This window comes from Cygnus olor, chromosome 2 (genome assembly GCF_009769625.2).
Source record: "Cygnus olor isolate bCygOlo1 chromosome 2, bCygOlo1.pri.v2, whole genome shotgun sequence".
In the NCBI taxonomy this organism is placed as follows: domain Eukaryota; kingdom Metazoa; phylum Chordata; class Aves; order Anseriformes; family Anatidae; genus Cygnus; species Cygnus olor.
In genome coordinates this window covers 63,109,750-63,122,829 of record NC_049170.1, presented here as the reverse complement: position 1 = coordinate 63,122,829, position 13,080 = coordinate 63,109,750, and the positions used below count along the sequence as shown (strand labels likewise).

The 13,080-nt window shown below is 41.1% G+C and overlaps 1 protein-coding gene across 9 annotated transcripts in view; it reads right to left on the bottom strand.

Annotated features, from left to right (window-relative positions):
* Positions 1-13,080, bottom strand: part of BMPER (BMP binding endothelial regulator) — a 155,088-nt gene that overhangs the window by 44,983 nt on the left and 97,025 nt on the right. For 7 of the 9 annotated variants that reach the window (XM_040548855.1, XM_040548847.1, XM_040548848.1 and 4 more), the window contains one exon: positions 6,800-7,129. In XM_040548855.1, the coding sequence (XP_040404789.1) occupies positions 6,800-7,129 (330 nt within the window). The remainder of the gene's footprint in view (positions 1-6,799; positions 7,130-13,080) is intronic. The other 2 variants (XM_040548852.1, XM_040548853.1) reach the window with 1 other exon arrangement.

Genomic DNA, 13,080 nt, shown 5'->3' with positions numbered 1-13,080 from the left:
CTGTCTCTGTTTACTTTTGTTCCTCCTTGCTATTGAATATGGTTATGCTAAAAAACTCGTGTCCAGTCTGTATCCACGGCAGAACTACTCTCAACACTGAAAGAGGGCTTTTGTGAAATTCTGCAAATTGAATTAGCTACAGCAAATTTCTAACAGACTTCAGAAGAGCCAGAATTTCAGCCTCCGTCACCCATTGTACAAGTCATGGGCATACAAAGGTGTCCATGCCCCCATGGGACTTTGCCAGTGACTACTGCCTAGAAAACATCCTTCTTTTTCTTGCCTAAAGAGGTGTTAACTTATTTGGGAAAATACAGCTGTTCCAAAAACAGTACTCTGTGCAGATAAAAAGAGACAAAAAGATGAGAGCAAGGAGATGCCAGACAGGTAAAACCGCTGTAAGAAGGCATTCTGAAAAGGATTCAAACGGTTCATTCAAAAGGTGTTAATTGCTATCCTTTGTATCCTTTTGAAGTTGTCATCACAAGTCAGCAGCACTGAGGAATGATGGTAGACATGGAACATTTATCTAGAGGCCAGGATGTAAGTGCTCTGCTACAATCTTTTACAGTAAGGTTTCATAATTCCAGCGCATCAAAATCAAAATTGCTTTCTGTCGGTGAAATCTATTTTGTGTCTTTATTCACCTAAAAGCTAGATGTCTAGCTTAAGTCAGCTGCCTGGTCCCTCTCTTTGATGGACAGAAATAGACAGCTCAGGGATCACAACATGGGTGCCTAATGCAGAGGACATAAACTACCTTATGAATGCACTTCTGTTTCCAGTGATACTATAGAGGACACAGAGATCAGGAAGAGACTAAACTAGTTTTTTACCTGGGTGAATTTATATTAAATCAATTCCATCTTCTGAGGAGTAAATATACATCTCATAAAGGAATGCAATTTTTGAATCATAGGGATAAAAACAACACCAAGAATCACTGCTGCTTAACTTCCATCCAAAAAAATGTCCTTTCTTTTAATTATTTCCTATGTCTCATGAATGCTAATACTTCACATCTTTGCAGTGCCCTCCATCTGAAGATCACAAACCACTTTGCTGATGTTAATTTATTCTTGTAAAATGAATAATAAACCACCATGTGCGGTGGTTAGTTAAGGATAAACACAGCAACTTGCTTTTAAACGGGATAGTCCAGAATTTACCCTCTTCTCCCTGCCTGGCCAAGAACACCAAACAGCACCACTTCATGGTGCAGGACCAAGGCTTTGCTCCAGCCTTCTACATTTGCTGTGTGGGCTGGCTTAGCACCACCCTTTCCGCTTGTAAATCAGTGCTTGTCATGCCGAGATCCAAATCCTGCCCTGTGCTCATGCAAGTAATTAACATACCAGTGACTCAGTTCAAAGCTGGAGCCCTTCCTTTGGCAGCACATCCCATTGTCTCCTGTGACAATTCCTACCCACACCGCAGAGGAACAGGGTGAGGCGTAAATGGCAGTGAAGGATATAGAAGGGGAGCTTTGCCATCGGTATGCACCGTGCTGCCCTTGAGTGATTTACACCCTGTCACCAAGTGTTTGGGGGAAGATTTATCCCACAAGCTTTTGCCGATTATTCCATGTCAGATGGTCACCACAGTCTATTTCATCGTGTTTTCTTATCATTATAGGTATGCAATGATAATACTAATACGTACTGCAGCTATGCCTGAAAGCAGTTTCAGATTGTCGCATAAACCCAGCATGGAAAGGGCCACTGTTGCCTACTCCAAAGGCATTTTACACCCAGACAACTGAGAAATTGTGCAAGACTACAACTGTTAATGAGGCCAGCACAGTGGCAAGGAGGAAAGCTGTCTTTTAATCTGCTTCATACATTACCACTGCTGGACAAATTCAAATTCCAGCTGTCTTTGCTTCTGACAACATTGAACAAAACAAAACAGCTTGATTTGCAGACACCAGACTAATACTGCTGTGCTGGCGTTTAGAAAAAAACTTGCCATTAACTTATAAACTAAGATTATTTCAGACTTGAGAATCATATAAACTTTCTCAAAGTTTGAAGTATCCAGATCCAAGTCCTCAGACAGTTCTCTTCAGAAAATTACTCGATTCTTTAAGGTGGTGTTCAACTTGTTCCCCAAATGAGCTCCCTCAGAAACTGCTGACTTTAAGCAGAGTTGCAACAGGTTAGTGATTTAATCCTAATTTTCCTTTATTTTTTCTTTTTCAAGTCATGACTTACTGACTTTCAGTGAAGATACTCATGCTCATTACAAAAGGCTAACTCTAAAATTATCCTGAATACTTGTGTGTCCTTGGTGACAGGTAAATTAAACTTCTTGTTACGCATTGCTCTGTGACCTTTAGATATGCAGACAAGAATAACATACAATTCTGATTTTTTGCCTCAACATATAAAAACGCACCATTAAATCTAGAGATTCCTGCTTTGATTACTCAATTTGATTCAAGAGAGTTACAGTTTAGCTACAACAAGTGGATGTACTTTCCTCTAGCTGGAAATCATTTAATTACTCTTTATCCTGCTGTAATTGCTCAGATGCAAGTACAACTTTGTAACTTCATAGTGCAATGTTGTCCTCAGCTTTACTAACAAGATTTCTAGCTTTGATGAACAGCCTAGAGGTTTCTATCCATAGCAAAGCTTCTTCCATTTCATAGAATCATAAATTTTGGAAAAGACTTCCGAGATCACAGAATCACAGAATTGTAGGGGTTGGAAGGGACCTCCAGAGATCATTGGGTCCAACCCTTCTGCCAAAGCAGGTTCCCTAGAGCAGGCTGCCCAGGTAGGCGTCCAGACGGGTCTTGAATATCTCCAGAGAAGGAGACTCCACAACCTCCCTGGGCAGCCTCTTCTAGTGCTCCGTCACCCTCATCGTGAAGAAGTTCTTTCACATATTGGTGTGGAACTTCCCGTGCTCCATTTCATGGCCATTGCCCCTTGTCCTGTCCCCACAAACCACTGAAAAGAGGTTGACCAAATCCCCGTCTCCAACGCTTTAATAAACATTAATAAGATCCCCCCTCAGTCTTCTTTTCTCAAGGCTGAACAGACCCAGGTCTCTCAGCCTTTCCTCATAGGTGAGATGCTCCAGGCCCCATATCGTCTTTGTGGCCCTCTGCTGGACTCTTTCTAGGAGATCCCTGTCCTTTTTGTACCAGGGAGCCCAGAACTGGACACAGTACTCAGGTGAGGCCTGACCAGGGCAGAGTAGAGGGGGAGGATCACCTCCCTTGACCTGCTGGCCACACTCCTTTTAATGCACGCCAGGATCCCGCTGGCCTTCTTGGCCACCAGGGCACACTGCTGGCTCATGATCAACCTGTCATCCACCGGGACCCCCAGGTCCTTCTCCACAGAGCTCCTCTCCAACAGGTTTCCCCCCAGCCTGTACTGTTACATGCGGTTGTTCCTTCCCAGGTGCAGGACTCTACACTTGCTCTTGTTAAACTTCATTTGGTTTCTTCCTGCCCAGCTTTCCAGCCTGTCCAGGTCTTGCTGAATGGCAGCACAGCCTTCTGGCGGGTCAGCCTCTCCTCCCAGCTTTGTATCATTGGCATACTTGCTGACGGTGTACACTATTCCCTCATCAAGGTCGTCAATGAAGGTGTTGAACAGGACCAGACCCAGCACCAATCCCTGGGGAACACCGCTAGTCACAGGACCATCTGATCACAAGATCATCTGGTCCAACCATTTTGGGGTAATGAGGCAGGGCATTTAATCTAAAATAATCTAAGATGCATAATTTTGTAAGTGCCGGATTGGACCATGCAGCGTGTGCCATTTTGTTTGCTCACATGCAGAAAATTCGGTTGGTTTCTGTAAACCAGCTAGAGCTGTGACAGATGGGATTATGCTATGGAGCAACATTTGAAATGGTCTCTTTGGCAGACAAATTGTTTGGAAGAGTTTCTTGGTGCCTGTAACCCCCTCTTCTCTCCTTTCCTCCCCCTTTCTCCCCCAATGGATGAGTTTCCCATTCACTTGGACAAGAATCAGAATCCAAGTAATTGGTGTGACTTGAAGCCAAAGGATGCAGCATCTGTCCCATCTGGGGATGTGCAGAAAAGGAACGTTCTAGGAGTTACTTTTTAGGGTTTTCCAATTTTCCTCTTGCTTTGAAGGATGCTTAACCAACTTGTTACTCGATTTCTTAACTTGGCACACTATGTGCTCTACTGCATTTAAAAGAAATCCTTCTGGATTTATGCACATCGCACACTGAGTTTTACATGCTGGGAACTCCCATCAATTGTTCTGCATGATTTTTCACGTTAAAGGCATCCTCGAGAACTGGCAGAGCACTCTTCCCTAAAGATTTAGGGCCAACGTGGTATAGAAAACCTCAGCAAAGCAGATACATGCAAAAGATCAGGACAGAAAAAAAACAAAAAGCCCTCTTGCACTAGATGGACAGATGAAACAACACCAGCCCTGTGACCCTTAGCTCTCTTGTCTTCTTAACATGCAAATTTTAGGCAAGGACTCAACACCATCCCAGCCAGTACCAGAAGTACCTGCCAGTGCAGGGTGCCAGAATTGCTGCTGCATGGCATCCAGGGCCACAGCTGGCGAGGCGTTCAGCCACAAAACAGGTTTTCACTGGAAAATGCCAATTCATCAGAACTGAAATGCTTCAGGGAGGCATATCAGATTCAATGAACTTGCAGCACAACCCAGGCAGGGCTCCAAGCTGGTTTCCTGCCAGCTCGCCTGGTGGGCTGTCTGGAAGCCTGGACTCTCAGGATATGCAGCTCCAGGGCAGCTCTGCCATGCAGATTACCTTGTAGTGAGGGGCCACAACACTTCCTGAAGCTTTGGGCTCCCCTAATTCATCCAAGATTTAGCTCCCAGTTTTGCAAAGGGAAAACCAAAAGCCATGAGAATGCTAGCTGAGCTTTAAGAACCAGACTCTGCTCTTCCCAGCCCAATTTTACTTTGAATTTTGCTTCTAGTTCAGTGACTTTCCTTGTTTTTCATTATTTCCTCCCTTCACCTCTTTCCCCCACACACACTGGGAAAGTATAAATTTAAAAAAAAAAAATCCACATTATCTTCTGAAACATAAAATTCTCAAGTTTTTCCCCCTTGGCATTCAGAATTTCCTGTGGAACAGAAATTTTGTCTTTAAACCAGTTCTACTCAGCACATTCTTCCTCTCTACAGACTCTCTGCTGCTTATCCTGTCCCAGCAAAATGGAGTCATGTTGTTCTCTGCTGCTTTCCAGGCCTTCTGTGCTGAGGAATGGAGGACTTGGCCTACCGTGCTGCCTTCAGCAAGAGAAACCTAATCCTTCTCTGTTAAGGGGAGGAATTATTTAGACTATAATTTGCAGTGATTACACACTGTTTGGTATGTTGTCATATGCCATGTTTGCACTCCCTCTGCCAACACATGGACGAGGATGTGTGTAGTCATTTATTAGGCTTGCACCAGAGACAAATGGAATAGCAGCAGGATTAGCTGTCATTCATCTTCAACTGAAAACCTTCCCTTGGCCTGTGGTTGGCTAATGAAATCCACATCGCCAGAATTCATAGCATTCAGCTGGCTGCAAAGAGAAACCCTCAAGATGCTTTTAATTAGAAGTTGTGAATAATGGTCAACTTGTGTGCATTTTACAGACAGCCACAAAAATCTACATTGCCACTTTCAGGAATGAGCCCAGAGCTGGGATCCACATTATACAGACTTACATTTCGAGAGGATATATGAACAGGTGTCTAAATTCTCAGTTCAACAGTGGGTGCTAGTGTCCCCCTTAGAAACAACAACAACAAAAAAAGATGCTAGATAATGAGTATGACTATGCTTCATGCCTGTGATCATATCACTTCATAAGAAAGATTGGTTTTCACTTGGCATTTAATTGAATTAACAGTAAAGACTATTCTCGCTGGAACAGTGCTTCACTGTGCAAGTGAAACCTCCCTGGACTACAGAGGTACCTAACACATGCTAATGAGAAAATTCTTAGCTTACACTCAATATTTATCTATGCAAGCATACTATAGTCTTAAAAGAGTTTTTCAAAATAAATGTAAGTAAGTCCTCCGGTTTAGCATTTTGACAATTAATGAATGTTCTAGGACTCTGAATATCTGAGAATATGCTATCTCCCCTCCCTTTTTCTACAAGAAAAGGTGCCAGATTCTCTGAAGTTTCTGATTTCCTTTTGTTTCTGGTGCTGTGGACTCTGTTCTACACAGACACACTCTTACTCAAACATAAAGCAAACACAAAAAGATGACATTAAACAGCAAATTAAGCCTTAGTTTTTAAACCATGACATCCATTTTGCTGGATAGCCTCAGTGAAATGTTTCCATAATTTGACAACCTAAACCCACTACAGCCATCAATAACTATGATTTTACACATATTGCCCACTCAGACTGTAAGTTATGTTGCTGCAATTGGAGAAAAAATTGAATGTTTAAGAACTGATTTCATCTCTGTTCTTATCCATAAGTATCAAATGATGACCCTGAACAAACCACTCTAGTTACTGGAAGTGAAAATCATGGCACAATTGTCCGTGCAGCAAGTTATTTGTTGGCTGCAGAATGAAACATAGTCTAGGAATTGTTCCACAAAGATTTCAAACTCACAGCTGGATCTCTGTCTGCTTGAAGGCTGCAGAGGTTTTGAAAGAGTTATCAAGTACTTGGGTTCCTCAGATCTCTAAAGAATTATGAAATATATTTATTGTCACTGTCATGCTTTTATACTGAATGCCATTCACATTGCACTTGAGAACTTCTTCAGGGAGAAGGCACACACATAAACACTTGCCCTACCTGCTTTCGTTGTCACTTTCAGCAAATAACCATCCAAATCGATTTGAAATTGAGGTGTCTCGCAAGGTAGTGAGATGCGGGTCCCATTCCACTTCACTGTGAGGTGCTGCTGGAGGCTGATAGTACTTCTGCCCAACACAAGGTCCACTGACTTTGTCCAGGAGAAAGAACGGGTCCGACGGGCATCGTTTTTTACCAGCACCTGGAAGGGTGAGGCAGAGGAGGAGCAGTCTTTTGTCAAAACGTACTGACATGTTCCCTGAAAGTTAAATGTCCGTCCATCAAAAGTGTTGTAGTGAGGGTCTCCAAAGACAGTGCAAACTCCAGGCTCTGCAGGTGAGTGAGAGACAAAAGCACCATATCAGGATCGAAGTCTGAAAAAAGCAGTTGATAAGAACTTAGTGGATGTTGCTATCACCTAATCTGCCTGCCCTACAGGGCAGATTTTGCTGAGAACCCTTAGGAATATATTTTTCTGAAGAACAGAAGCTTCTTGGTTTTAGTAGAAGCGTTTCCCAAGGCAGGTGGGAACTAAATGCCAATCAATCCTTGGGTCAGCATGGGAAGGCTAACCTGTAGGTAGGTACCAAAGACAAATCTTCCAACCTATGTGTCCATCCCTTAAACACAACATGCCACCCAAACAGCTAAGGTTGTTAAAATGCCTGTGAGATTGTTCAAATTATTTCATTTCTAGAAAATGCAAGCCTGATTCATGATGTCAGAGCAGGCAGAGCCCTGGACCTTGCTGAGTCCATATATCTCTGGACATGTGTGATAGGAACCTTCCAACCTCACTCCAGCTTTCCAAGCATGAAGCATCTTCTCTAAGCAATTCATCCAACCTCCCTCTCACTGACAGAGAGAAGCAGACACAAGTGGAAAGTCTTTCACCTCACCAGTTTTAGACATCTCTTTTAATATCTGGGGAGTTGCTCTCTGGAGGAGCCTGTCTCTTTCTCCTGCCTGCTCTGGGAGCTCAGACAAATAGCTCAGACTAAAGGCACTCCTCTCAGACGGTTAAATTCACCTGGAATGAACTCCCAACCTTAAGTTTTGTTGTGGGAGCAAAGCCTTCATTCACAGAAGCAGAATTCAAAACATCATATGTGTATTTTTCAGGTTTAGTTTGGACGTCCCCAGATAGGCAAGGGTGATTCCCCCAAATTAAGATCAATCAAACCATTTCAGCAGGACCTTGCTCTGTCCATATTTTACACAGGCACACATATGAGTAGTGTACATATATTACATATTAACATATTACATGTAACATTGTACATATATACAGAATTTTCCCAAATTCTTTGTAGTACCAGCATTAAGTAGCTGAAAACCCTATCACCAATGAAATGTGATCATCATTTACTACACATCCTTTTAAAATATTACAGACTATCACGTATGCTGTTCATACACAGCTGACTTTCAGTAGTTATTGTTTTCATATTACCAACTAAAAGCCAGTCATACATGAATAGCATGACGCAATGACTATCTACGGGCATGGTGTCTCTATCAGTCATTTGCATTGTTACAAATAGAGGGAGATGTCTTAGTGATGTTTGCAGCTGTATACTGGTCAGAGATGCCACAGTTCCTAAAGGCAGAACTTGTCCACACTCATGTCAAAGATGCTGAGTTACCCTGCATTTACCCAGCAATTGACTGAATTGCTTAGCAATCAAGAAGAGCAGCAAATTCATTTGCATTTCAGCCTTTGGGTATAACAATGGGTCCTAACCACACCTCATTGGTGCTGTTCCTGGAAGAAGTCGTCTCATGACAAACTGTACACTGCTGCTGCCAGCTGAATACCCACGGGGTTAGTCTGCTTTTGAAAGATGATGCATGTTTTAGGGGGAGAGCTTGATGCAATAACAAAATTTGACTCAGTAATCAGAGAGCCAAGAACAGCACCAATCAAAAACAAACTAAACTAAACTAAACTAAAAAACCTAACAACCTAAAGGAGTGGAGAGTAACAGGGAATAATATTTGTTAGCTGAAAAAAAAAAAATATCCGACTAACAATGACTCCTCTGAAAAGGCAGATTTAAAAAGGCAAATTCAAGTCTACAAAAAAAAACAAAAAAGGCAGAGGCATGGATGTTACGGAGAAGAGAGAGAATTTCTGTGATGGAGTGTAACATGGCGCTGACTAAGCAATACACCTTTCTCAGCAGGTCTGTTTAGTCTAGGCAAAGTGCTATGCTAAAGCAGCTGTAACATTTCTGGCATTTTCACTAGCTTCAACTAGAGGCCATCCAGGGATACCTACAGAAGATGGGGCTGAAGGGGCCCCCAGGAGATAGCACCTTTCCCTTTTCCAGCTGTAATACAGAATCAACTATACCTATGTTGTTCCTGATAGACATTTATCTAACCTGCTTTTATAGAGCAGTCGTAACAGAAACTCCACAGCCACCTCCTGCAACTCTTAGTTGCTTTTACTGTAAGGTCTTAAAGTCTAACCCCAGTCTTCCTCACTGCACAGTACAGTACCATCACAGAGCTGGTACCTGAGTAAGATTTGTACTTTACCCCTAACTTGCCACATCGCTGCTTTCTCATTAAGTCTTCAGTTAAGCCAACAACTATTCTTGGCATCATTACTATGTCTCATTACTATGTTTGGCTACAAGGGAAAAAGAGTTGCGATTTTTCAAAGACGTCATGCTGACAGCTCCAACTCAAAATGAACCACATTTGACCAACACCCCTGGAAACCAGGGCCTAAGGACTTAAAACAGAGCCAGAAAATCAAAATGCTTAGATAAGAGAGTGCTTTTAAAAATGTGCCTTTTTGTGGGTCTCCTTTTCCCATTGTTACTAATGAGAATATTAATAACTGCTTTCCAAAGTCCATAAAACAATTGATTGATTGATATTTCTCCATAAATTTGAAGCTTCAAATGAAAGGAACCATAGAGTTTTTAATCACCAATGTAATTTTTATCAACAAGAAAAAGAAATCTAGATTCTATATACAGACCATCTGACTTCACTGCCACTAAATCATACTAATATGTTTCTGATTTCCTTATGTAATCATGTAATTACCTGCATGATAAATATTAAGATACTCTTTATTACCCGCTCAGCTCCTATTTCATTTTTTTTTAGGTTTTAATTTTGCCTTAAACATAACAAAAACTTTTCTGAAAACAAGGAAACTATCAACAGAAAATCAGCCCAAACGCCAGTGAAAATTTCAGTGACAAGAACTGCTTTTTGTCTGCATTTCTACAGGCCAAGAATGTGGAGATGTTATACACGTTATTACCCAACATGCTGGGAGAGGGAGGGCAGTTCTTCACCTAAGAAAGTGGCTAAGAGGCAAGACATGAGAGGAACAAACATAATTTAGAGATGTGCAAGTAAAATTGATAGTACCAATGGAATCCAAAGGAAATATTTATTTTTAATTTCCAATGTGTTATGCAGAGTAATGTTGTTTTATGTTATGTTACATCGTGTCACGTCATATGTCAATTTGATGCAGTGCAGTTAAAATAAAAAAGAATATATTTTGGATTGGATAGCTGAATGTCTGATCCAAGCATTGCTGTTTTCTTTAATAGACAAGAAAGCAGAGGAGGGAAAATTTACCAAAACAGCCCAAATAATTGATTCTCTGATATCTCTGTGTAAAACATTCTTGAAAAGTTTACTAAAATTGTGAGTTTCTAAAAAAAAAATCCACATCCTGCAAGAGTGTGTGTGATAACTCAGGCACTGCCAGTAAGAAGAACTGTCTGGCCTCGAAAGAAACCTTAAATACAGGGTGTAACAAGACTGCAAAAGTTAGGCAACATGAAAAGCATTCCAGCCATTTTTAGGTTTTGGGTTGTTGTTTATTTCCTTCTGGGAGGGTTTCAATCACATCATGTTTTATGGTTTGCTTCCCCCCCCACCCCCCTTTTTTTCTTTTGAAACAAACCAGCCTTTCTGCTTGGCTGTTTTTGAAATCTATTGGAAGCACCACTTCTGTAGTTAGTATTATGTGTAACTTGCTCCTTTGTTGAGATGTAATGGATGGAGAGGTATCACTGCATCTCCAAAGCTAAGCTCCCCAACACAGGAGAGTGTGTTTTGCTAGCTTGTGCTAATGAGGCAGAGGGTTGTGGGTGCATATCCTCCCCTCTTTTCCTACTGTAAATTCTTGCCAACTTATTGCAGATACTCATGTCTCTGTCAGCTGTTGAGGGCAGAGTTAGAAGAGGGCAATTATATGTGATGCTTTCCCCTAAAACTCTGCCAGCCTCCAACTGTTTTCAGCTTAGAGACTTTCTGAGCTAGACGTGGTTTGTCTTTATTTAGTAACATTTGATAGATTTTTTCTCCATGAATTTATCCAGTCTCCCCTTGAACCCAGAAATATTTTTAGCATCCACAACATCCTTGAGCAAAATACATGAAAAGCCACTGCCTCTTGATTGTTTTGAACCTGGCATTTATTGTCTTTGATGCCTTCTTTTGCTCATCTACACATTACACTTTTGTATGAAGACAAATATACCCATGTTTCCTCTCTGTCCCTGAAAGATAGAGATTTTTAAAAGGAGAGTCCCAGAGCTATGTTTAGAAGGCTGTGATTTCCAAAGCACCTTAGGCAGTTAAGTCACTCAACTGTGATTAAACATTATTGGTAGCTGCCTGCAAACACCTCTAAACTGCTTTTAGAAATCCCATATTTAGGCTCCCAAACCAGTTTTCAAAGCTTCTGGCTTTTGTAAAAACTTCTAGGAACAAGGCAGTTTTCACATTTGTTTTTTAAACAACTGAATATGGACTTCACGCTTTTCCTTTTGACAGTCTTCGTGTGTGAGTCATGCAGCTTGCTTAGTTCCCACCTAAGGATCTATAGCTTACTTGCAAACTCATAATAATATTATTTAGGTGCTAAAGTGAATACTGTGGAACTCTTAGCCAGCTCTTCTTGCATACTACAAATCATGTGCCCAATTCAATGAAATACTGACTTTCATTAGAAAACGTAACTGGGAAGGTAACTGTAGACAAGGAGCACAGGGTTTGAAAACATATTTTTCCTGTACAAAACAGGAAGCTGACAAAGCAACAGCAAGGAAAAGATCATTTTAGCACTCCTCAAGTTTTAACATGCTCTCTTAAGGAGAAAAACGAGTACAAGAAATCACTACCTGTTTTGGCCAGTTTGAACCAAATCTGCCAGAGGGATAAAGACAACGAAGTTCAAGTAAGTAGTATGCTAAGTAAAGGCAAGAATCACTTATTAAAATAAGTGGTTGCCAGAAAGTACCTTTATACCTTCCAGTCAAAGCCCCCACCCCCAAAACAGTATTTAGCCTTTATAGAAAGGCTAAATATACGTACTGCTTGGTGGACGCCAGACAGACAGTCAGCACACACATCCCGACCAGCCAAAGAGCATGAGCATGTTGGCTGGCCAATTAGCACACTTGTAGCTCCAGAGCAGCCACAGGATGTATTGTTTCTAGCTGGGGTTATTATTTGTTGGGATATAAAGGAAATTGGACACAAATCCATAGGAAACCAGGCTCTGTTAGCTCTGGTGCTCGTAGAATAGCTTGTTTTATTTTTTCAGGACATCAGAGCAGTCAATTGAAGTCCAAGATGTCCAGATGTCTGGTCACACTCTTCTGGGCTTGTAGCTAGTTAAGAGTGGCCAAGAAAAATACACTTTAAATTATAACTAAAATTGTTTTGGACACTTTCTAAGTAAGGAGAGGAAGGAAAAAATAGAAGTTTACCAGTTACGTGTGTTCTGGTTGCACATCTATAATTCAAAAGGAACCCACCTTTTTGAAAATAAAATGAAACTTTGAATGCAATTAGCCCATATGTTGAATTAAGCCCTAAATCAAACAGAACACATTATTAACATTTGAAAACTAGCTACAGAACATGCATAATAGAATTTTATTAGCTTTTCTTTAATAAAAAAAGGCAAAGCCATGGAGTACTTTCCTCATAACTGCTGCATAGTGCAGCTTGATATAATACACATTACAAGGTGTGGTGTCAAAAACTCCACAGGAGCCTTTATGTTCTATTTAATAAATAAAATAGCTATCCCAATTTGTCCAAATACATATTTATACAGTAGACTGTCACAGCTGAAATGGCTGAGGAGGTAAATTATGAACTACATTCCAATATGAATAAACAACTGCAGTCTTTTTGTTGATGTATTTCTCCATGGCAAGGAATTAACACAAGAAACAGGCCCTACACAGATCTGCGTGTCCGTTAGTCCTGATCCCTACTTTCATAGG